Source organism: Balaenoptera musculus, chromosome 14, assembly GCF_009873245.2.
Source record: "Balaenoptera musculus isolate JJ_BM4_2016_0621 chromosome 14, mBalMus1.pri.v3, whole genome shotgun sequence".
Lineage (NCBI taxonomy): Eukaryota > Metazoa > Chordata > Mammalia > Artiodactyla > Balaenopteridae > Balaenoptera > Balaenoptera musculus.
The window spans coordinates 48,339,564-48,365,393 of record NC_045798.1 but is presented as its reverse complement, the minus strand read 5'-3'; the positions used below and the strand labels follow the sequence as shown (position 1 = coordinate 48,365,393).

The 25,830-nt window shown below is 38.6% G+C and overlaps 1 protein-coding gene across 1 annotated transcript in view; it reads left to right on the top strand.

The window, feature by feature from the left end:
* Positions 1–25,483, top strand: part of KLHL14 (kelch like family member 14) — a 100,802-nt gene extending 75,319 nt beyond the window's left edge. The window contains exons 4-9 of the mRNA XM_036874128.1: positions 2,614–2,703; positions 10,612–10,690; positions 18,263–18,453; positions 18,535–18,693; positions 21,557–21,714; positions 23,819–25,483. Of these exons, the coding sequence (XP_036730023.1) occupies positions 2,614–2,703; positions 10,612–10,690; positions 18,263–18,453; positions 18,535–18,693; positions 21,557–21,714; positions 23,819–23,959 (818 nt within the window). The 3' untranslated portion in view covers positions 23,960–25,483. The remainder of the gene's footprint in view (positions 1–2,613; positions 2,704–10,611; positions 10,691–18,262; positions 18,454–18,534; positions 18,694–21,556; positions 21,715–23,818) is intronic.
* The last annotated feature ends 347 nt before the right edge of the window (positions 25,484–25,830 follow it).

The following is a 25,830-nucleotide window of genomic DNA, read 5'->3' as shown; positions in this document are numbered from 1 at the left end:
GGTCACTGCCCTCTTTATTTTGCTTTCGTTCAGGTTTAATCAGAAGTCAAAGAAATGAGGTCTTTTGCAAAACTCAAAACATTGATTTCATATCGATTTTTTTCTAATAGATTTGGAGCGTTTTACATTCAGAATAATCCCAAAGAGTTATTTGTGTGTATTTATAGCCTCTCAGTTCACAGTAATAAATCAGAAAAGACAACAATTCAGGAATGAAAATGCTGAAAGAGCCAAGAAATATAGCATACAAGGTTTTAAAACAAGAGTAAAAATGGGTAGGTAAATGAGAATATCTTCAAGCAGCCTTTATATTAGCATTTCAAAGACCTTCTCGTATTTTGAAGGTTTCAATAGTTAGTTTAGTGCAATAGTTTCATTTGTTTGCATAAAGCATAACAATAGGGGTAATCAAATGAGAAAGAGGCTTAAGAATAAATCATGTATTCTTTCCTTCACTTAATTTCTGCCTGAATGGGAGCAAGTAAATGGCAAGAACAAAACACAACTGTTGTTCTATTTTCAGAGCCTGTGCTTTATTATAAAGCTGGACTTCCGGTTGAAAAGAAGATAATACAACTTTTTATTACTTATAAAATGTGGGCATTGAACTGACCAAAAATTTTAAATAAATATTGGAAGACTGGTAGTCATAAAGTAAGTAGGTTGTATCAGTGGCCGCTGTTCTTACACGCATGTCTCATATGAGTATATGCTTACAGGTGACAATGCTGTAAGTTTACTGCCCCGATGGCATTGTGATAAACCAGAGTAGCACCAGGCTGTTCACAAAATACACAATATACATAATATATGGGTAGCATAGTTTTGTGTCTGGTGTTTTGCAACCAGCATCATAATCCAAACAATGATGAGTTAATTTAAGAAAAGAAAAAAAGATGTTCAAAACGTATCCAGTCACCCAATTTTAGTTGCTGCATGAACTCAACATATACTCTGCCCCAATGGGCTCTGAGAAGTGAAGCCTGCAGAAGCTATATGGTTAAAAGCATTTTCCAAAGACATAACTAAGGGTTGAGGGGCAGAAGGACATTGCTGAAGTGACTCCCTAAATCAATTGACCTAATTCATGGGCCACACAAATCCCTGGCACGCCCAATTTCTACATGATCCCAGAAATCCAGGGTTTCCGTACCAATGTCTTCTCCCTTGTGGCTATAAGTTCGAAAATAGTGAATATTCACAGTAAAAGTGAATACATAATAGAATAATGAAAATTCCTAAAATCTTTTCATATGAAGCGTAAGCGATCTGATTTGCTCTTTCAGAGGCTGTGTTACAGGTTTCAAAGCTATGCCTGTTTCTCCTTGTTTTTGTTTACATATCTTAGCCAGCATAAGTGCATTCTGAGAAAAAAGATAATAAAAACAAAGTGAAATGAGATATATATCATCCAAAGTAAATTGGGTATAAGATAGGCTCGTTCTCTCTCTCTCTCTCTCTCTCTCTCTCTCTCCATTGGCAAAAGAGTACAGAGTACGAGCTGGCCCTGACTCATATTGATTTCCCACTGCACTGGTTTCTTAAGTGCTCTGCTGATCTGTGTCAAGCAATAAGTTCCCTGCCTGAACATGCATATCACCTCCCCATTTGTCCTCACCTAGATTTAAGGTGCCCATATGATGAGCTGAACAAGGACATCATTTTTCCTACTGGTGTCACTGGGCCCAAACCACTGCCTGTGATATGATAACTAATGCTGCGTAAGTTTACATTCGCCATATGACATAATAATAGCAGAGACTAACACTGCACTGCACACGGGGTGACGGGGGCGTCCTATTCTTGTTGTGTGTGTCTCCCCAAAGAAACTGTAAATGAGAACAGATCCAGCGAAACCTTTGGTGGGTTTCTGAATCTCTCTTCCCTCCTCACAGCCACCACATTTGGGGCAGAGCAGGGCAAGACGAGGGGAATGGATATTTATGATGTTCCTGACGGTTTTTATCTTTGTTCCAGAAGAGCTCTTAAGCAGATAGATAGAAAATGTGTGATTGTGCTGCTAATGACATTGTACAGGAAATTAAGCGTATACATTTGGAGAAGGCATTAAATCAGCAGGACCTTAATTTAAAAACTTAAAACTGTATGGAAATTCAGCTTGCTCATTGCTGTGGAATAGAAAGCAACCAAGCACCCTGAGTCTGTTTATGGAAAGATTGCCAGCAAGCCAAGTTTGGGCAGAACAGCTTAATGGCTCCAAGTGGATGCTGGGTTATTTCTTCCAAGAAGTAAGCCCCAGCCCTGACCATTTGGGAGTGTCAGTCATGGTTGTAGACTGCACGATCCCCATCATCAGGCAGGTGAGGAGGACTTAAGTATTGAAAGCAGCCCGACAGGTTGTTCTTGACTAATTTGCAGAATAACATTATGTAAAATTAATCAAAAGGGGTGGGGTTGGCAATTGCTGGGAACACACCGCTGAGCCACTGTGGATTGGTGGGTGCCCCACTCTGCTTGTCTATGTGCTTTTCTTCCTTCTGACTTAGTCTCACGTTTGATACATTTTGGTGAAAGCACAGAACTAGTGAGCCAAGGTATCAAGTCCTAAGATGGAAAATTTTATACGTCTTTTTTTTTTTTCCTCAATTCCAGTTATGCCATACAACAGTGCCCATCACTGCGTTGTGGAGGTGGAAAACTTCCTGTTTGTGTTGGGCGGAGAGGACCAATGGAACCCTAACGGTAACTATTGAACCACTTAACAGTAGGTGCTCAACAAGTCTGTGTGTGATGAGAGGTGCCAGCGGCAGTCCGTTTTGTAATTACCGTGGAAAACATATTTCTGTGCAGCAGGAACAAACGAAGTAGTCGGTGAAGTGGGCTGACAATTGGAGGGAGGGTCCACCGTTGAGCTGGCAGAGGACACACGCAGCAGTGCATTCACTCATGGACTGTCTGGGGATTTGGCTTCACCGTGAAGCCCAGCCCCTCTCCTGACCCATCCCCTGAGGAATGCCACCAGCGTAAGCCCATACTCCCTCAAGGGAGGTAGCAAGCGGCAACTATTAAGAATTCTCACCACCTTCTCCACCACTTTTCTCCCATTTTATCAGGATGATAATATGCAGTTTCAATAAATAAGCGTTATCTGCTGTCGCACTGTGCATGACCTGAGCTGAAGTTCCTTTGCAGCGTTCATTACTTGACACCTGTTCCGGCTGCTGCATCTTCTGCAAGGGCTTCGTCCACAGATTATCCACCATCTTCCCTGTTGATGCGATTACTTCATAATTGTATCACAAAGAGAAAGTAAACATTTGAATACACTTCCCAAGCCTAATGTAGGGAGAACACTGCGCCTTGCAGAACACGCAAAATTATCAAGATATTTTTGGAAATCTTGCACGTGAAGGAGGGGTTGCAGTTGTAGCCTTCTGTGTAACAGAGATCATTATGAGTGAGAAACCATAAAACAGCTTGCAGGTACACATTTTTGCTTTAAACCCCCAGAACAGCCAGCTGAAATTACATATACTGCATATATTTTATGGTGAATGTTCTCTTTCAGCATCTGCACAAAGGCAAATTATAGAAAATTGTTACATCTGTTCACTCTAGAAAATCTTAAAGGAAAACAACCCAGGCCACCCTCCAAGAACATTTCTTTGAAGAGAAGGGGACATTCTTTCTCAAGATCAGCTTTGTTGGTTCATATCTTTCAGGTTTGGAGAGATGGTTCCGGGGCTTTGGGAGAAACAGATTTGGATCAGGAACAAAAATATTTAATATCTCTCCTCTAACTTATCTTTGCAATGACTGATTTGATATGTTAAAACAAAACAAAACAAAAACCCTGGCCAATATACAATCCACTGTAAACTCTCCATTTCCTGTTTAACCTCTTCTTCCGAGGAAGTGATTTGAACAGAATGGAGCATTTGTAAGGAAACAGTACACAGCCAGCAGGTTTATCTAAAAAAGAATCTGCAGAACTTCATTTTTGGGGGGTTTTTTTGTTTGTTTTCTTGAAGGCCAGATGAAAACTAACACATAACAAGAGAAGGCTGGAAAGTCCTGTTTCTTTCCCCCTTTTTTTTTTTTTTTTTTTTTTGGTCGCGCCGCACGGCATATGGGATTTTAGTTCCCCGTCCAGGGATAGAACCCACACCCCTTGCAGTGGAAGCGCAGAGTCTTAACCACTGGACCGCCAGGGAAGTCCCATGGAAAGTCCTGTTTCTAATGATGGTGCTCTCTTAGCCCACCTCTGTTCCCACGTGGGATAAGCCTCTGCTAAAAGACCAGTCTTGGGGCGACAACTCAGTTTTCACAAATCACTATGAACCTCCCATTCCTGTGAGACAGACCTTAATCAGCAACACAGAAAACCCGCTCCCTGGGTTTACCCCTGCCCCCCCTGCCCAAAATAACCTGCCACTGCTTACCGTTCAACTTCTATCAGACACACAACTGAGAGGATGGGTGGGGGGATTAGGGGCGAGTATAAGGGACATATTCCTTCCTCTAGTCTAGAGAATCGAGATTTTATCGTTGAGCTAATTCAGATTCCCATAAAACTACGTCATTGGACCTCACTGATTTGCCTCCCCCTGACCCCTGAGAGGAGCAGTGATTCAGTTTAAAGCCCTCAACAAATACGCTGTGAGAAAAGACTACAGAAAGCACAGCATTGCATTTCCCGTGGGGGCACCTTTCACTGCCACCACTCAGCGTGCTCTATGTGAAGACCTGCGTGACAAGTCCTTGTCAAACCAAAGTACTGAGGCATGGTGTGCTTTGAACAATTACTTCTAACGCCAATCATATGATTTAATGTGTCTCTTTTGCTTTAGCCGCCAGGAGGCTCAAAATTGAACTTCAGTAAAACTTTAATTACTATATTTTGTTTACTTTTAGTCTCCATATGGGCCTAGCAGCTCACAACTCTCTTTCTGTAAGACCCTTATTTAGAACTTTGGGAGTTCCACCTGCAAATCTGAGTCATTCTGTCCCTGACTTGTTTCGCCTTTGAGGTCATTTAGTATAGATCTGGGTAAATGCTGATGAGCCACTGATTAGCATCTCCTAAGCAGAGGATAATTGGTCACACTGTGAGGCAAGCAGGCCAGTCTTTTGTACCTCATGTCAACCAATCAGTCATTGGCTGAGGCCTTCCCCCAGGTGGGGGTGAGGGGGGGCAGTGAAGTGGCCTGTTCAGCTGAGGGCAGTTCTCTAGAGAGGGAGCAGCTGTGACCATGAACAACCAACAACCAGCAGCTAGGGAACAGGTGTACCAATCTGGTAAAAGTATCTCAGCTAGGTACCAAAACACACATCCATCACCATCCCTTAAATAGTTCCCATGGAGCTTCATATTCCATCCATCTGGTCAACCACAGCTGACCGTTTTGGTATTAGTCATAGTATTTATTGAGTACTCATTATTTCCCAGGAACTTTGCTAAGCACTCATCTGCATCATTTCACTTAATCCTCACGACCATCCCATGAGGCCTGTTGCATGATTGCTCTAGTTTTACTATGAGGAGTCTAAGCCCTAAGAGTTTAAACAACTTGCCAGGACACACAGCTTGCAAGAAGATGAGTGATTCCAACGTAGTTCTGTCTGACTCCAGAGCCTCAGCCTTTAACCAGTGTATCACACTCCCCACCTCACATAAACATATGTATTTAATTAGATATTAAACAACAATTGTGCATTTGCCTTTGATCTTGTGAAATTAAATCAGTATTGTATCACCATGGACAGCGGCTCTTACTGGCTCCCAAAGAGCTCTTCATTATTCCCCATTTAGAAAACCATGAAGGGACACCATCATCTCAAAGATATAGGATTTTCATTTTATAATACCTCATACAACTAAAAAGGAAGCAGTTAATACCCAAACTTATAAAGAACAGCAATGCTATAATAATATACAACATGCTTTAATTTCACTACTGACAGGGAGGAAAAATTAAAAATCCATGAGTTTAAATGTTATGTATACATCAGTTCCAAAGATGAAATCTTAAGTTAAACTTTAGTCCTTATGAAAATGGTGCCTGAGATGCATGTCTTTGAATGAAATACAAAAAAGTACATTTCAATACATGCTCATAAAACACAAATAGGTACACATAAAATACAAATATAATTTTATTTACTGATTATCTTGATGACAGGACCAAAATTTGAAATCATAAAACATATGAGTTACTGGAAATATAAGCAGGATACATACATTTTTTTTCTACTCAGCTATAGATATTAACTCCCATTAACTCCCTTCATGTCATTAGTGATAGACTGCATTGTAATATGCTAATATACATGCATATATTCCTTCAGTGCCCCAACTAACAGAGAACCAATTTACATTTGTCACTTACTGATGATTGACTCCCAAAAAAACTGCCCGCGGGGGATTTCCTTGTCTTCCTGCTTCCTTCCCCTCCACCACTGGCTGAAAACTGCCGCCCCTGCCCCATTTTACCTATCTCCCAAATGATAGTCAACAACAGGGTCTGGTGACAGGATATCATCAAAAAAGGGAAGAAGTGGAGGAAGGGTTAGAAGAAAATGGAAAAGATGAGAAGAAACTAAAGGAGTGAAGAGTATTCCAAAATTCCATTGCATGTGGCTACCCCTCTCAAGCTTCTAAGCAGTGTCAATGAAAGCCACAAGGAAGAGATGAATGTCCCCATTTTTTATCTCACTTGCCTCACTCTACCACACTCATTCCTTCTGAGATTTATTATCCCCTCTGCACATCCTTTGCCAACTTTAGAACATCTTTCTTCTTTTTATCTTCCCATCCTCCATCCTTGCCCTTTTTTCACACCATCGACTCTGCCTCTGGAAACTCTTTCTTCATCTTCCATCGAAATCACACCAGTCCCTGCTTAGCCTTTTCTCTGAGTGAAGGCCACTGCCGTTACCACCAATAAGCAAAGCAAATAGCTGATTTCCACCACCAGTGCTCAGCATGTGAAGGCATCTGTCCCATTGCTGAAAGGAGGCAGATGTCTTCCTCCAAATGGAAATTCTAAACCAAACTTCACAGAGAAACACTCTTATACATGGTGTGTATATTCTACATTCCTCTTAACAACCCTGATCTTCAGATACATTTGGGAATTAACCTTGAAACCTGACTATCAAGAATGGCTTTTTTTCTACAGGGACATGATTGCAAATTCTACAAAAACTTTCTTATAAACCAACTCTAGATATAATCCTTCCTTGGGTTGGAGCCTCCCTTTGTGGGATTCAAGTCTTTTGGGTCATACTCACTCGTGGTACTCTTAACTCTTTCTGCAATCCCCAACTCTTTCTGTAATCCCCAAATAAAACTTGACTTACCACCCAACCAGGCCATCCAAACCCTCCCATGCAATCCTTGGAACTCATGATCTCACATCAACAAGATCCCTATAATCCTTAAACTCTTCCCTAAATGGTCCCTTCAGCTTCTTTTCTAATCAAAGCCTGGCTATTCTCTGAGAGGATTGTTTTCCCAGCCACCCCCTTCAATGGGGACTATGTTCTGTTCCCCACCCCCGCCCTTATATTTCACATTATTGGAGGCTGATAGCTTTTCTACTTCTTCTTCATTGCCACTCCCACATCCTTAAAACTCACCACTTTAAAGGATGTCTTCAGATTTTACCACCTGCTGCCCCTTTATGTGGCAGCTACCCACTGTTATCCTGGAAATGCCACCTCCTTCACTCTACCCTACCACTTTTTCATTGTCCATCATCCCCTCATGCCCTTACTTCCCTCCTTACTGAGCTTATATTCTATTGCCCATCCTTATAATCACATTAGTGCATACACCTGCAGCCCTCGTGTCCTTCTCTCCTATTATACTTGCCTGGTAAAGCCCTGGTCCTGGTTAAACCCAAGTCTCTTCCACCTCTCCCCTCCCCCTGAGCAACTAAATGTGGACATAGAAAACCATACGGCCATGCTGGCTACTAATGAACCATGCTGGCTACTAGCCAACTCCACTAAGTTTCCCTGGTCAATGGCACTCTTCCACCCTCTGAGTTAATTATTTCACACCTTCTCTCTCCTCAAATACCTTTCTCCAAAACCTCCCTCCTCACTCTCAGCTGATAGCCTTGCTTCTTAGTCCAATGAGGACAGAAGCAATCAAAAGATAAAATCTGCATCTTGCTACCACCAAATGCATTGCTACCCGTATATTTTAGATAAAACATATCTCTCTTATTACTGTTTCTGCTCCAACTTAAAGCCTATTCCTCATTCCCTTTTGCCTACTCAAGGACTTTGGAGTACTTCTGAATTGAAAAACACAACCAAGAACTAAATAAAATTTTCTCTCGATGCTGCATCTTCCTGCTATAATCTTTTTGTGTCAAAAGTCCTAAGAAGCATTGCTTATCCTCTTGCCTCTGCTTTCTTACATCTTCGTCTCTCCTGAGGAGTCCCCACTCAGGCTTTCATGCCCTCCTATCCACTGAAACAATGCTTGTCATGGTCACCACCAACCCCCATGTTTCCAAATCCTATGGTCAGTTCTCCGTTGCTCACTCCTCTTTTTGAAACACTATCTGACGTGGCTTCTAAAATACCACCATACTTTTCCTCCTGCTTCTGACAATTCCTTTTCTTTGCTAGTTTTTCTTCTTCCCCCCCAGGGCTCATTTCCAGCACTCATTATCTTCCATTTCCATACCCTTTCCCTAAAGAGTTTCATCTTGTTCTTTGATTTTAAACAATATCTCTTGACTAATGACTCCAAAATTTGCACCTGCAGCCTCATTTAGCCAGTGGCCTACCAGCCACTTATGCTTTGAGATCCGATAGGCCTCTCAAGGTTAAGTCCAAAACAGAACTCATGGCTTCTCTCCCTAACCCCCCAACTGCCCCTGCCTGGTCTTCCCCACCTTGGCAAATTGCATGACCTTCCATCCAGTTCTGCTGGCTAAAAACCTAGCAGTCGTCTTTAATTACTCACTTTTTCTTATACCAATGCTCAATCTATCATAAAATTTTATTGGCTGCGTCCATAGAATAGATCCCAAACTTGACCATATATTGCCTCCACCTCCACTCAAGCCAGCTCTTGCCTTGACTGTTGCGATGGCCTCATGACAGGTCCCCCACTTCCAGAGCAGCCCTTGTACGGTCTAGTTTTTTACACAACAGCCAGAGTGATCATGATAAGAGGTAAATTAGGCCATGTTTCTCATTTGCTCAAAACCTTCCAGTGACTTCCTGATGTTCTTATGACAAAAGACGAAACTTGACACCAGTCCATAAGACACACCGTGTCTGTACCTTGATATACTTCGACTTCTGTCCAAGTCACCCCAGCATTCTTGCTGGTTTTGAATGCACGGCCAGCCCAGGGACTTTATACTCACCTTCCCCACTGCCTGAGATGCTAATTCTGTAGATATTTGCATGGCTTGCAGAAGATATCTGTGAGCAGGTGACCATCCTACTGAAATTGGCTTCCCCTCTATCAATCCCTGCTTTATTTTTCTTTCTGGCATTTGGTAAAGAAAATATAGCATTATTATATATGTATTTATTTACAAGTCTGTGTTTATTTATTTGCAACAATGAGGACTTTGTCTTTCTCATTTACCAACATATTCCCAGAACCTAGAACACATAAGACACATAGTGAGCGCTCAATATATATTCTTGCAATTAATAATTGTGTTGTGTATACATGCCCGTGTGAGTGCGTGTACACACACACACACACACACACACAATCCTATCTGTTTATTCCTGTGGTGGAGTTTGGTACCTATATTTCAATGGTTAGTTACACAAACATTAATGAAAAACAGACTTTTAGAGCTAAGACTTCAGGTGCTTTAGATGATTGTCATCTCAGTTGCTACACAGAAAATGGAATACATTCTTTTGCTTCTATTTCTTGCTTTGGTGTCAATCTGTATGTAAAACAAGATTCATTTTAATACCTTGGAGGCATTACTGTGTTTCTTAGGCTCAACAGAGGAGATAAGCTTGTTAACCAGCTCTGAGGACGCATGTTTCCCATTTCAGTAAATGTACCTGTGATACATCACAGCAACTGTGCTTTCCCCAAATGCACAAACAGAACTTGCATGACAGTCGTAGCCTACAACTGATTTCCTAATGCAAACTCTTATTGTAGTGATTGCTATTGTTTCCCTGGAGACCGAGTGGACTCTTCCACTGCTAGAATTCTTGGATCATTTAGAAAAAGGTTCTATCCAGAGATATCACACAAGTTAGTCTCTGGAACTGATTATGTATAGACAATAACTTCATGTTTTTAAAACCTATAAACACCAAAATACAGAAATTTTACCCTAACTTTGGGATAAAACTAGTCTGGTAAACATACTTCCTTTTATTATTATGGTTGATTTATTTTTATTCCAACTCATCCTCCCCCCAGAAAAAGTGGAGGAGAAAAGAAGAAAAAAAGGAAAAACGTTCGAAGGGGCACATAAGTTTTTCTTTTGACTTATCACTTCTCATACTGTGTTAGATAGTCCCTCTACTTAATTCATCTGTTTGTTAAACCTGAGAACAGAGGCATCTTATAAAATACTTTTAAATGTGCAAAACAACAAAGGAATTTAAGTTTTAAGTGTCTCAAATATATTTTTACAGGAAAACACAGTACAAATTTTGTCAGCAGATATGATCCCCGTTTTAATAGCTGGATACAACTTCCGCCCATGCAAGAAAGGTAAGTGTCTATTTCTTAGGTCTGAAACATTTGTGGCTGCTTTACTGGAAGCAAGGATGCTGACTGGTTTTCCATGATAAGGTACGCTAAACAGAGCCAATGAAAGACACGGGAGTCAAATACAAAACCTGGCCTGGCCAACTTAGACTAACTGCCTTATTAACTCAATGGAAAAAATAATCAAGTAAGTCAATTATTTGTCCCAATGGAGGAAGAAAAAATTTGTATGACTTGTCTTGCTTTTTTTGTTACTAGTTAAAGTTCACTTTTTTATTGAAGTATAGTTGCTATACAATATGTGTACAATATAATGATTCACAATTTTTAAAGGTTATACTCCATTTATAGTTATAAAATATTGGCTATATTCCCTGTGTTGTACAATATATTCTTGTAACTTCTTTTATACCTAATAGTTTGTACCTCTTAATCCCCTACCCCTATCTTGCCCCTCTCCCCATTGGTAACCACTAGTTTGTTCTCTATATCTGTGAGTCTGCTGCTTTTTTGTTATATTCAATAGTTTGTTATATTTTTTGGATTCCACATACACGTGATAGCATACAGTATTTGTCTTTCTCCGTCTGACTTATTTCACTTAGCATAATGCCCTCCATGACTTGTCTTCCTTTTCCACATTGAATTGGTTTTTTTTTGTTGTTGTTGTTGACAAGCAGAGCTACAATTTCACTGGCTATTCCACTCTTCTTAGTTATAATATATTTAAATCTTACCATTGAAATATAAAACACCATTCTCACAATGATATGTATATACTTTGATGCAGAAATTTTAATATTGAAGTTTTCAGGTCTCACAGTCTCAAATTCATTACATTTACCTCCTCAAATATCTCCCCATCGTACATTCAAAAACAGGTGATTTGTTAGCTAACAAAGAAAACAGTTTTGCAACGTGTCCTCTCATTTTTAATGTATGCAGTGTTTATCTCACCCCGTTCTCCTAGCATCAGAGGACAATAAGGCAACTATGTTTATACATATTCAGTTCTCCTGACTGTTACTTAGGCAGGACACCATGTCTTAATATGCACATGTAAATTCACACACTAAAGTTTGAACACTTGGTTCTTTTCAAATAATAGCTCAACATCCTCTTGAGCAAATTTTCCAATATAATAGTAACGATAAGCTGCAACCTATTTCCTCTTCTCGATTGGACTAAGAAATAATTTTCTTTCTTATTTCCTTCATAACCTTAACATCTCCTTGTTTAAACATTCAATCAGATTACACTGAGATCAAGTTAAATCCTTAATCATAAATTCAAAGTTAAAAAGAAATTTTCAGATCATACCATTCCTCAAAAAGGTACATTACTACAGAGAGTATGAATCTCTGCTCTAAAGAAACAATATCTAACTTCCCATTCCATATAAGCATATTAAAACTCTCTTTCAGGAGACTAAAGCTATACATTGAAAATAATGAGGCACAATATAGTCTAAGGACCATAGACACTGTTAGGGGATGTCTAGTTGTAAGGTACCTCAAGAAATTATTCTGAGTCAGTTAATATCCTGACAAACTTCTCAATCCTCCTGTTGTGTATACATGTATATATAAAAGCCTCTCCTGATGTCTTTCTCCAAAGTACCTTGTTTCTCTCCTTTTGGGGTTATTTTCTGGTTGCTGTTATTGTAGCTGCATCACTTTACCCTTTAATCAAAACCATTCCAAAAAATTTTATTAAAAAAAACATTTTAAAAATACACATCAATAACATGTTTGAAATGTCAGCATCTCATCACTATGGTCGCCTTTGCTGGGGGCTGTTCACCACGATAATTAACCTTCACGCCTTGGGTTTGGGAGGCATAACTCACGTCGCGGTCAATTATCTCACTGTAGAGTCCCTAAGGATGAGAAGTATTGCTGCAAAACCTAATTAGTAATTTTTTTAAATGTGTATTGTTTACTTGATATTCCATAATGACTTCCTCTGAGGCACTATGGCCCATCATGGCAGGGTCCTACTTAGACAATTTTTAGCAGCTCATTGACCTGATAAAAAGACCTGCCATGGTCTGTCGGCACCCGGCAGCCACCGTTGACAGGATGGACTGTTTAACGTTTCTTTCGAAGTCATTATGGTATATCATGTCAGGTCCCTAGTAAAAGAAGTTTTTTTTTAGATTTAGAACAATCAACTCGATAGACCAAATAAAGAGCTCCTTCCAGAGCTGAATGGGAAAAGGCAGATCTCACAAATGCCCAGTCAATCTTCTAGCTCCATAGCTCCTATGGGTTGGTTGACCCAGGCAGCAATCCATAACTTAAAATGAAATTTTTCTGTCATTGCCGAGCTTCCGTTCAACATAGCAAGTACAGTGAGCTACCAGCATGGTTTAATTGGTGATTAAACAAAGAAGGGAAAAGAATCTAAAATATATGAGATACTCTTCAGATCAGAAAAGAGGTTTCTTGAGACATTTGAGTTAATTTTGCATTGTATAGATCATGAGTCAAACTCACCAGAAGTTCCCCACCTCCCTCCTTCCATTAGCTGCTGCCTAACTGCTGAGAAATTGTTATTATGCTGAGAAGTTCCAAACTGATGAGAATATAGAAAACACATTGAAAGCCACCTCTGGGGTCACCCACTCTTACAGAGCGGGCTGGGCAAATTCCTAGATTATCTTACCTAATCAGAGCATCCAAAGAATATAGTAAAAGTGCAGGGGCTTCCCTGGTGGTGCAGTGGTTGAGAATCTGCCTGCCAATGCAGGGGACACGGGTTCGAGCCCTGGTCTGGGAGATCCCACATGCCGCGGAGCAACTGGGCCCGTGAGCCACAACTACTGAGCCTGCGCGTCTGGAGCCCGTGCTCCGCAACAAGAGAGGCCGCGATAGTGAGAGGCCCGCGCACCGCGATGAAGAGTGGCCCCCGCTCGCCGCAACTAGAGAAAGCCCTCGCACAGAAACGAAGACCCAACACAGCCAAAAATAAATAAATAAATAAATAAATTTATAAAAAGTGCAGAACACCCTCCCAGTTCAGCAGAGAAATGGGCACGTGACCTCCAGGCTTACTCAACCATAGGTCAACTCATGAATTGTATGCCTGCTGCCTATGAGGTTAGGGACAGAAGTGATTAGACAAAAGTACAAAGATAAATGTAAAGCTGTTGAGTTGTTTTGGTCTCAGATTTAGGATTTGATTCTTCAGTAAGAAGAGGGCAAAAATGAACACTTGGATCAATAAAAATGCTTTGGTGACTTTAATATTGTTTTCCAAAAAAAGTAGACATTTTGGGTATTATTCTTGTGGAGATATTACCCCCTAGCTAGTCTTGGAAACAGAAAAGAAAAAGAAGGGAGGGAGGGAGAGAGAAAGCCATTAGGAGAGCACCAGTAACAAAGTTTAAGTTTCACAGACTAAGTGAAAAGCTGGAAGCAAATACAACAAAGATGTTTCCAAATTTAAATACTATGTTTCTAGCAGCCTTACGAGAAACAATGGGAGACAATACTGTGTTTAAAAAATCTGTTGTTTTTAACCTGATGGTAAAAGTCAAAAGTTGAAACTGAGATACAATCTCAGTTTTCTGACCTAAGGGTCAGAAAGAACTTGTAAAGATCTGTACAATACACGGGTTCAAAGTATATTTATAGAGGTCATTAGTAGTCTTTTTAAACTTATCTCAATTCGTTGAATATCATCTCTGGCATTGGGACAGGGGATGGAGGGGTGGAGGAGAGAGAGAAGAACAATTTGAAATACAAATAGTGTAATTCCATTAAAAAATCTTCAATAATCTTGAGCTTCCTTTTTCCCCAAAATAAAACAGCCTAATCAGGTGTGCTCTTCATGTGGGTAGGTGGGGCAGGGAGCATTCCCAGGAGAGACCTGATACGGTAAAATTTTAGCCTCGAGCAAATGTTCACAGTTGCTGATAGACCGTTAACTATCCAGTGTTTCTATAATGCATTTCGTGAATTCTCACTTTGGGCATGCAAGGGAATAAGTCAGAGACTCAGAACCTTCGCTATTAAAATTTCTGCATAAAAATGCACTTTTAGTCAGGAAGTGAAACCTACTGATTTTTTTTTTTTTTTCCCCCGTTCAGAACCTAACAGTGACACTGTGTGGATAAAGCTAGGAGTACACGGAGCCTCAGATTAGGAACGCCTGGGCTAAGAATAGAGAGTTCCGACAGGCTCCCTCGGGTTAAGAGAGGAACGAAGGCACCAGAACAGAAAGAGTGAGAAAACTGAACTTTAGACAAGATAATAGGAGTTCACACTGCCAAAAGAAGATCTTTCTCTTATTCTCCACTATCTAAACTTCATTAAATAGAGGATTTTCGTACTTGTCATGACTAACATTTTTCTCTTCTAAACCAGAATATAGTACATAATACATAGGAGAACTCAGAATATAGTACATTACCCACATGGTCCAAACTATGGGATTGGCCCACTAAAGATGGCCTATTAGTAACATTAGTAAATTAATGATTTCAGACGCCCCAAAACCTGTCATAGAATCATATGAAAGAGGGACACTGACCTACCCTGGTGTCAACGATGCAAAGAAATATCTGTGTTACTTTAGTACAGATTTTTGTAGACGTGAGTCGGTCTTTTCAATCAAATATTTTAACTTGAGAAGGTAAAAGCGCTAGTAAAATAACCTTGACCTATCATATTCAATAAGAGAGCAATTGAAATCTGGTTAGAGAAATGGAAGGAACCAGTGGTCCATCTGTGTGCACTTAATTTTGCTATTGTTTTTAAACCCAATTTTATATTTAGATGAGTTTTTACTTCTTTATACCAGGAAATCCCCAATTTTTTAGGTTATTAATCCCCTTGATAATCTGATTAAAAACTTCCCCCCAAAATCTTTCTCCAAACATATTCCAAAAAATGCACATATATACATAAATATATATAAAATACATGACATTTTATTAAAAAATTCTTTTCACAATTTCGGAGCTTCATATATGCCTCAGAAGACACGGGCCCAAGATAACAACAACCCTTATTTAATGAAATCTATCTCACTTGCTCTTTATCCTCCTTCCTATTTTTATCCCTCTCTCTTTTTCCTTTCATCATCTTTCTGTGTTTTACACAGCACATATTTCTTTCAAAACCATCAAGAAAATATAGGGAAAAAAATCATAGCCAAAATATTACTCTCAAATTATCAATGATGCGAACAATTCTAGGACTATCCAGAAAAGGTTCTATCTGAACTTCAGACTTCAGGACTTCAGACTTCAGGAGTATCTGAACCTTACGATCTAGCAATCCCACTTTCGCATACACTGTATCCAAAGGAACCAAAATCAGTATCTTGAAGAGATATCTGCACTCCCATGTTCACTGCAGCATTATTCACAAGAGCCAAGATATGGAAACAACCTAAGTGTCTGTTGACAGATACATAGATAAAGAAAATGTGGTGAATATATATAATGGAATATTATTCTGCCATAGAAAAGAAGGAAACCCTGCCATTTGCATGACAAACATGGATGAAACTGAAGGTGATCATGCTAAGTGAAATGCCAGACTGAGAAAGACAAATACTGTATGATATCATTTATATGTGGAATCTTATTTTAAAAGTCAAACTTAAAGAAACAGATTAGAATGGTGGTTGCCAGGGGATAAGGGTGGGGAAAATGGGGAGAGATTGGTCAAAGGGTACAAACTTTCAATTATAAGATAAGTAAATTCTGAGGATCTAATGTACAGCATGGTAACTATAGTTAATAATACTGTATTGTTTACTTTAAATTTGCTGAGAGACTAGATCTTAAGTGTTCTCACACGAAAAAAAGTTACTACATGAGCTGGTGGATGTGTTAATTAATTTGATTGTGAAAATCATTTTACAGTGGATGCACATATCAAATCATCCCATTGTACCCTTTACATGTATTACAGTTTTGTCAATTATACCTCAATAAAGCTGGAAAAAATAAAATAAAACTGCATATATCACCATCCATAACATATGCCATACATTTATGGTATAAATTATATAAAAACACTAAAGAATTTAGTCATCACTTAAAATACTATTCAGAAAATTTTATATGCAAACATCTTGATAGCTGATTTTTAAAACCTTTTTATCCAAATAATATCAACTGATAGTTCCTGAGCATGAACAAAATGTTGGACACTATGACAAGCACTTTACGCATGTGTTCACAAACAACCCCATGAGGAAGGTACCATCATAATCTCTATGTTACAGATGAGCAATCTGAGGCTGAGGGGGTTAAGTAACATGTCAAAGCCCACACACCCAATAAGTCATATAGCCAGGCAATCTGATTCCAGAGAACAAACGGTTCATCAAGATGCTATATACTGCTTCCCAGAGGTTTTGACACTTAGTAAACACAACTTGGAGAATCTCCAAACAATATAGGTTTACCTGATTTAAAAGCTCTAGGGCTCCTCATTTTGCTGTTGACATTGCCCAAAAGTCTTGGCATCAATTTTTATAAAGACCATTAATTCAACAAACATAAATTATGTTCTCTGAGGGGCTTGGCACTTCACGATTGTACTTTTTCAGTATTGAACCATACGTTATCCTTATGAAGTATATTATTCCTGTAGCATGAATGAGAAAAAAAGAAGCAAAAGGTCAAGGACTTGCTTAAGATTTCAACCTAGTCATCCTAACTCCAAATCTTTGAGTCCTCTTCCAACCTCTTTTCTACCTCAGCTCTCATATATTATTAGTAACTAAGCCTTACATCCTCCTTTAAAATATCTTGCATCACCTCTTTTCATGTCTTCTACTAAAACTCTAATTCAGGTCCTCAATCTCTCACTCCTAGATTATATTCTCCCTCAGAACTGGCCTCCCTGTCTCCAGTCCTTTCAACACAGCTTGCATGTCTTTTGCCTTTGATGGCAGGTGGGATAATTTAATAAATAGTCTCTCTTGAAAAGAGACTTTAAAATATCCTTATAGGTTCGTAAGAATCAACACCAAAAGCTACATAGATGAAATTCCTAATATGGGTTATATAAGAGCAAGATTTCAACACTATATTCAGTTGAAAAAGTTTCTCTATTTGCAGTCGTCCTGGGAGGAAAAAAGAAAAAAATGATAATTGAAGAAAAATTTTGATGATGTAGTTCTCTTATAAATTGGGAACAATGACCCTTGAAGGACCATAAAGAAAGTGAATGTCAAGATAATTTATTATTGTTGCATTATCTACCTCATTTTTCACTTTGTCTTACTGAGCTGTGATATCCTTACAAGGTACCAAATATCCCAAACATTAGTGAACACTTTAACAGTGTATAAAAAGCAAGATAAAAAGAGCTGAAACAAAGAGTTTGTGAATTTCTCCTCTACTGTGACTTTAGTATCGATAATCTTAACCAACATGGGCACTGCAGATGGTTGCTGTACAAGGTCTCAGATTTAGAAGGGAGCTATATGTGTAATTTCCAAAGGTCTGCACCCCTTTCTGAAGCAGGATGTCCCCCCTTCCTGTGACTGACTGGACTCCTTTTGTGATTTACATTGGGTTGTTTTGTTTTTTGGTTTTTTTCATTGTAGAAGAGCCAGTTTCTATGCGTGTCGGTTGGACAAACATTTATACGTTATTGGTGGACGGAATGAAACTGGCTACTTGTCCAGCGTGGAGTGCTATAACCTAGAAACAAATGAATGGCGTTATGTGTCCCCTTTGCCACAGCCTCTGGCAGCTCATGCAGGAGCAGTGCACAATGGGAAAATATACATTTCAGGCAAGTCATTCATCCACTTTGTGTTACAAAGTTCAGTTCCAAGGCATTTTCTTGACTTGTGTGTCTATGCTTGATTCACAGGGGGTGTACACAATGGAGAATATGTCCCATGGCTGTATTGCTATGACCCCGTCATGGATGTCTGGGCTCGAAAACAAGATATGAACACAAAACGCGCCATCCACACTTTGGCTGTAATGAATGATCGCTTGTATGCAATTGGAGGAAATCATTTGAAAGGTCTTTTTTTTTTTTTTTTAATCACAATAACATTTGCATCTCATATTTCTTGCTAAGGGGGTTTCTCGTTAGATAATCATAGTTAACCAAGTAAAACAACAGGTTGATCAAATAAAATCTACTCTTTGCAAATTAGCAGTACCCTTGGCTTGGGCAAGCACTTATTTTGGCTCTTCTGCAGATAGGATTATTTTGAAGTTACCACATACATTAAAGAAATGAATAATGATGTCTACAGAAAAATTTAAAAACTAGAGCATTAATAACTGAAAAGCACAAACAATTTGTTGTAACAATGAATTCAGTAAAATAAATGATTCCTTATCACCAAAATTATAGTAATGGATTTTTTCCAGAAAATTGTTTTTGTAATAATCGTAAAGAACTTTAGTCAGAGAAGCACAAAGAAGCGTGTATGTGATTTTTCTTAAAGAAAACAGTAGAATTTCATGTCTAAATTTAGAATTATTTCTTTGAATAGTTGAATATCGAACCATCTATGATTCTCAAATTCTTTCCATTTGCTTTTTTAATCAGTAACATTTAAAGCATAGTCTTTTTAGAGCCATATTTTGGCTTGTTTCCCTCCTCGTGTATGTATGTGACTGCAACTTTTTTGTAGTTTGTGTGCATGTGTATAACACTGAATTTGACAGGAAAGCGGAGAGACCTGTGATATTGAGAACATTATTGAACTGCTTTGAGCTTCAGTTTTCTCATCTGAAAATGAAGAAGGTGGTCAAGTTGTTCTCTAAAATCTCTTCCAGCTCTGACCATCCATGATCTTTGAAATTGAACAAAATGAGAAACAAGCCATCTGGGTATGGCACATAAGGCGATTCTGTGCATTTATTTTCCAATCATATACCCATCTTAAACCATGAGTTAGATATAGACATTTTTTCTATTTTTCATAATACATATTATCCCTAAATGTAATAAATACTGGACAAGTGTAATTTTTAAGTAAGTATTTCCAAGTTCATATTCAATCAGAAATGTCAATATTCTGGTCTAGATCTGCTTCTCACCTTAGAGATCTCCTCAGTGGAAGGGAATTTATCTTTACTGCTTCAAACTCTTCCCTTTTCATTCTTTTTTGCTTTCACTGGTGCTCTTTCATTTCAATCCATACACCATTCATTCCTTTACATCAACGTATTTTATATTAACTTTGTAGCTTTCTGCATTAAAATATGACTCCTACTAATTTCTTTTGCACAAGAATGCCTAATATTTTAGGAACTTTTAGTATTTAAGGTTATACTTGAACAGAAAAGGCTTGGGTAATGACAACCTAAATGAAAAATAGCACATGCACATCAGAATTAGGTTAGCTCAGGAAGACATTGTGAAAGGAAGAAAGAGTATGGATTTTGCATCTAAGCCTGGGTCTGAATCCCAGTTATGTACTTAAGAGTTGTGTGATCTTACTCTAGACATTTACCTCATGTCTGTAAGAAAGGGGTAATTACCCTTTCCTTGGTAATTGTGAGGGTTATAGTCAACGTATGTACTCGGTACAGAGAAGGCACACATATCCTCATAGATAGATAGGGAAACTTGCCCAAATCCCCATTTCATATAAACGCTTCAACAATTATCATCAAACTCTTAATGTTAAAGGAAAGGATTGCATCATAGGGTCGCAGTAAGCACATTGCTCTCTTGCTCCCAAATGTGATTTATCCCAAATGTGTTCCTCCCTTATGTGATTTATTTTATGTAAGAAGTCAGTGGCCTGAAATAGTCTGTCCACCACTTCAAGAGTGAAAATTTTTCTGATTTTTGGTCTATCTCTTTAATTACTTTGAAGACACCAGTATGTTGACTAATTTACCATATGTGTTGTGATTGTCAGCTAGCAAACATCCATAGCATGTGTTTAACCGTTAAAAAAAAAAAAATCCTTAAAGGTTTGGTCTGCTCCGTGACCCTGAAGCTCCCATTAAGGATTTTTCACTCCCTAAATGAAAGGCAGGGCTTCGGTGGAGTCTGGGGAAATGAGTTGTTCTCTGCAACCTAGTAACTGCTCCAGCCACTGAGAAATTTTATCAAAAGTGGGAAAAGTCTTTCAGCGGAAGATAGCCCCCTACTCTAAACCTTGATCCTTAGTAGATACTGGAAACCATTCACATCATCACAGCTGTTTATACATATAGTCAGACTGTAAAAAAAAAAAGAAAAAAGTAAAAGATTTTGAGAGAACTCAAATGAATATTTGAATATTCACTTAAGTGAATATTCACTTAAGAAAAGCAATAAAGCTTAGTCTGTGAAAGTGTGACCTTTGAAGCCTGTTCACCCAGATTCAAATCTCAGCCTATCTAATGGCTGTATGACTAACTCAGGTCATTAACTCCCTCTGTTCCTCAGTTTCTCCTCTATAAAATGAACATAATGGTATCTATAGGATGCTTGAGGGGGTTAAATGAGCTCCTTTATACAAAGCACTTAGAAAACAACCAGCTTATTGTAAGCAGTCTATAAAATGCTTGCTTTAGCTATTACTATTTTAAACCTGTTTTAATAAGGTTTAAGTAAACCTTTACTGATACTCCAAGGTAAATCAGCTTTTACCAATGACATCTAGCCAGGCATTTTTGCTTTAAAGTAATCCAAAGCATCCAGGGTTGGAGTTTCAGTGGCGAGGTGGAGGTGGGGGAGGGTTGTTTGTTTGTCTGTTTGTTTCTTAGGTCTTTCTGACATGTCTCCCAATTTCACCAGTCAGCTTATCCATGTGTCTTCAAAGACACAATCATCTACTTCTTGGCCCTAGTCCTTTTGCAAAAAGAAGCCCCAGCCTTAAATTGGGACCCTGAGAGTTTATTCTTTGGTGATTCCATTTTGCTATGTCACTTAGGTTTCTCCCACCTCGATGTGATGCTCGTGGAATGCTATGACCCAAAAGGTGACCAGTGGAATATTCTCCAGACTCCCATTTTGGAGGGTCGCAGTGGTCCTGGCTGTGCAGTGCTAGATGACAGCATCTACCTTGTGGGAGGCTACAGCTGGAGTATGGTATGTGTCCACATCTACCTCCTCCTCCTTTTTATTTGTGCTTCCTTTTTGCTTCTCTCCAAATGTGTTACCACCCACACAAGTACCTTTTAAGAGTAACATGTTTATATGCACGCAGTAAATTGCTTTAAGCCATAAAATAGAATCAGTGTGGTCGCTGTAGAGCTGTCTTGCTATCTGGTCAATTGTATCGCAAAATGCGGTAGGTCTCTGCTTCCCTCCCACCCCCATGCTTTCCAACTAAAAGTCAGACTGAAGTGGTTTTTACAAATGTTCTATTAAAACTGTTTGACTGGGAGAGTCTGAAAAGCTTCTGACCAGCTAAGCATAAAAAATGGAAATTCATTGTTCAGTTACCCACAAATTCTATTTAGGATTATGTAATTTGCCATTGCTTTCCACTTTCCCCTCTCTTTATGATGAAAATTTCTAAACATACACAAAAACTGAGGGTTCAGTGGGCCCTTGTTAACGCACCATCCAACTTTGACATCCATCAGTGCTTTGCAGTACTTACTCCATCTATCCTCCCTTTAAAAAATTTTGGTTGAAGCAATTTGAAGCAAATTCTAGACATGTTATTTCATCCTAAATGCTCCAGTATTCCTCTAAAAAAAAATCACTTGCTTATGTAAACACACTATCATTATCACACTCAATAAAATTAACAATAATTCCTTTATATGCAATCCATTTTCAAGTTTATCCCATTGACTTGAATAAAAGTGTATTTTTCAAATTGGTATGTTCAAATCAGGATCCAAAAAGTCTCACTTGTATTTGGTTATTATATCTCATACATCTCTTACAATCTGGAGAATTACTACTGCCCCTCTTCCTGTCCCATGCCATTGTCATGTTGAAAAAGCAAGGTCAGTTATCTTATAGAATATCTGATACTCTCGAATTGCCTAATGATTTCCTATGTTGTCATTTAAAAATAGTCCTCTGTCTCCCTATTTCCTATAGACTGGAAGCTAGAGATAAGGACTTAAGTTCAGCTTTTCTCTGTTTTAAATTTTTTTGTTATTTATGTACCATTTATTTATTTATCTATTTATTTATTTGTCTATCTATTTATTTATTTATTTATTTTAGCGAGAACACGTAAGGAGGTGGCTGTGTAATTCAAATAACATCACATCAGAAGACACATAGGGTCTAATGGTCTACACAGTCACTTTTTAAATGATGACCGTTCCTATATTTTCCTATTTATATGTGTTGGTTTTATAAGATTAATTTGGGATTTTAATAATATTAATTAGTTTTATTTCTTTTGCATCCAACAAGATTGTTTTATAAAATTTGGAGGACCTTTAAAAAGCTATTAGTTATATGGAAGTGAATGTGTATTGACATATATCACTAGATATTGGTACACGTGCTCTTTCGCTAGTGGAAAGTGATAGCTGCAAGAGCATGTATGTTTGGAACCAGACACCAGGAATACACTTTCAGAAAACGATTATGTTGGTTGGGATTTTTGTTTGTTTCTTGCCTATGGTAAAAACAAAGCTGCTTTGGTTTAGGAAGGGAAATATTATACAAGCACTAGCCTCAGAGGTTGACAAAGGAAACAAGATTAAGTACATTTTTTATTTCTCATGTGGCCTTTTCAAAATAAATAAGTCAATGTGTGAAGAAGTTGGCACGTCTTCATTTCCAGTTTATTTTAAACTGGTTTTCAACCCCATCTCTGATTCTCTATAGTAGTAAGATAAAAATGGAAAGGTGAGGTGACAATCTAAAATCCAATTTACTTCTTTTATTTGAATATTTAAGATAAATTTTCCTTTTTTTTTAAACTTAAACCAGAGGGATAATTTCCAACTTGAGGTAAGTTATCATAAGGGATTTATAAATCATCTAGGGTGTTATAGGTGCTTGACTTTTATTATTAGTCACACACACATACAAAAACCCAGATTTTGAAATCTTGCCAATCCCAAATTTTCCCTTAGAGTACAATGGTTTAAAATCCATTGCTTTCATTTGGAATTTTTTATCAAGAGCAGAGAAAAAATATTGTCTTCCTAATGTAAATGTGATAAATAAGCTTGCTGTGGCAATTCTCTAAAGGCTCTCTGCTCTGCCATTCCAGGGAGCCTACAAGTCATCTACAATATGCTATTGTCCAGAAAAAGGCAGCTGGACAGAACTTGAAGGAGACGTAGCAGAACCCCTGGCGGGCCCAGCCTGTGCAACAGTTATCCTGCCTGCCTGTGTACCTTACAACAAATAACACCAGGAAACCCTGGAATGAACAGTATCACATTCTAGGAAGCAATGACAGGTGACATCCCTATTACAATAGGAACAATACATCCTAATGATACAACTGCCGAAACCCCATTCTTGGTTTCTGATGATTTACAAGAAGCTACAAAAGGAAAAGACCTGTTCTTGAACAGGTACACTGTCTGTAACTCGGATTATACCGAACTTCCTGTGGTGACAGACTCTTCCATTTCAGACTGGTTTTAACTTGTCCCAGCTTTACAAAAACTCCTCACATGGATCTCAACTTTCAAAAGGAGAAAGATAAAATACAGGAGAGTGCCCCCCAGAGAGACCTAAGATCAGTATTGTGCATTGTAGTCTACCTGCATGTGATCTATGTTGAAGTTTTGGGGATATAGTGTTCATGAATGATTCAAAATTTGACCCATCAAAATACTTACACCACATTACAGAAATTGCCACTTGATTCTATATTCCTAACCTGTGGCTACTTCACAGATTCCGTAGGCAACACAGTTATAGAAAATCATATAAGATTAAAGAGGAACATTTTTGTTTCCATATAACTTCATTTCATATACCTTTTGCCCCTTACAGCACCTCGTGGGAATGTAGAAGAGAAAGATACTGGCTCTTGTAGCAATTGCTTTCTGCCCTGTAGGTTCCAGGCTAGCCAGAGTCACAATTTCTGTGTCCTCCATTTTATCCGAAAGATTAAGACAAAATACGCTGTGTCACTATTCAGTTTATAGAGGCTCACGCTTTCTCATTTGGAGCAGCATATAAGTCGTGAATACACCTGGTCTTTGCTTCAAACATATAAGACTGACAAAGACAGTCATGCAATATTGAATATTCTGTAAATAGCACATCTGACCCAAACTTAACCCCTAATGAAAACTGAGAGATTGCTTTCGGAAATTCAGGGACGAAAAGACAGATTTCTCTTAAGAACTGTCCCCTTTTCTCTCTGTCCACAAAATACCTCCCCCTCTTCCTCACCTTCGGCTCTAAAAAAAGCTCTAGATGTGGCTCTAGAAAAGCCCATGACGGACCCTCCTTCTTCCCCCCAACTCATCACATTTCTTTGTTGTCACCAGAGATGCCTGGGCTCAGTTAAGCGAGCAATAGCTAGCTGTCTTGAGAAGCATGAGGAATTTAGAAGCAGAAGGTCAGGAGAGCATGAGACAGTGTCAATGCGGCCCATCAAAAGAGAAAAGCTAGCAGGAACGCGGATTTGCTTTTCAAGCTCTTCAGAGCTGGCACAACAGTAGTTAGGAATAAATCAAAGCCTAAAATATTTTGTGAATCACCCAGAGATGTTGTTGAATCCCTCAACAAGTGTGTCTTTCAAAAACAACCACACAGGGAAGCCACAGATTAAAAATGCCTTGGTGATAAGTTTTCACTGCGGAGCGTGTCCAGATGGATGGGTGTACTAGAATCCAATGCCGTTTCTACAGTAAAGTGCAATCTTTGTTGTTTTTGTATTTATTTGTATGTTCAGATCCAAAGGATCCGTTGTAAAAATATATATATAAATATATATATATCCAGTGCAATCAACTTTCATTTCTTTTTTCCTTGATCGCATATGAGTATATAGAAAAAAAGAAAAGTTACAGTACTTTGTGAGAAAATCCCATCTGACGTCATGAAGAATACAAGGTCTCCTTCAAAACCTTTTATCATCAACGGTCCCCATTTCTTCTGAAAGTCACCATTTCTACAAGGGTATTTGCTTTCCTTGGACTTGTTGTTCATTTATTTTTTATTTCTAGCCAAAATAAATAAAAGCATTTACGAGAACTATAAGTAAAGCTTTCTGTATTTCAGAAAGGCACAAACTATTAGAAAGTGAAAAGTGAATAA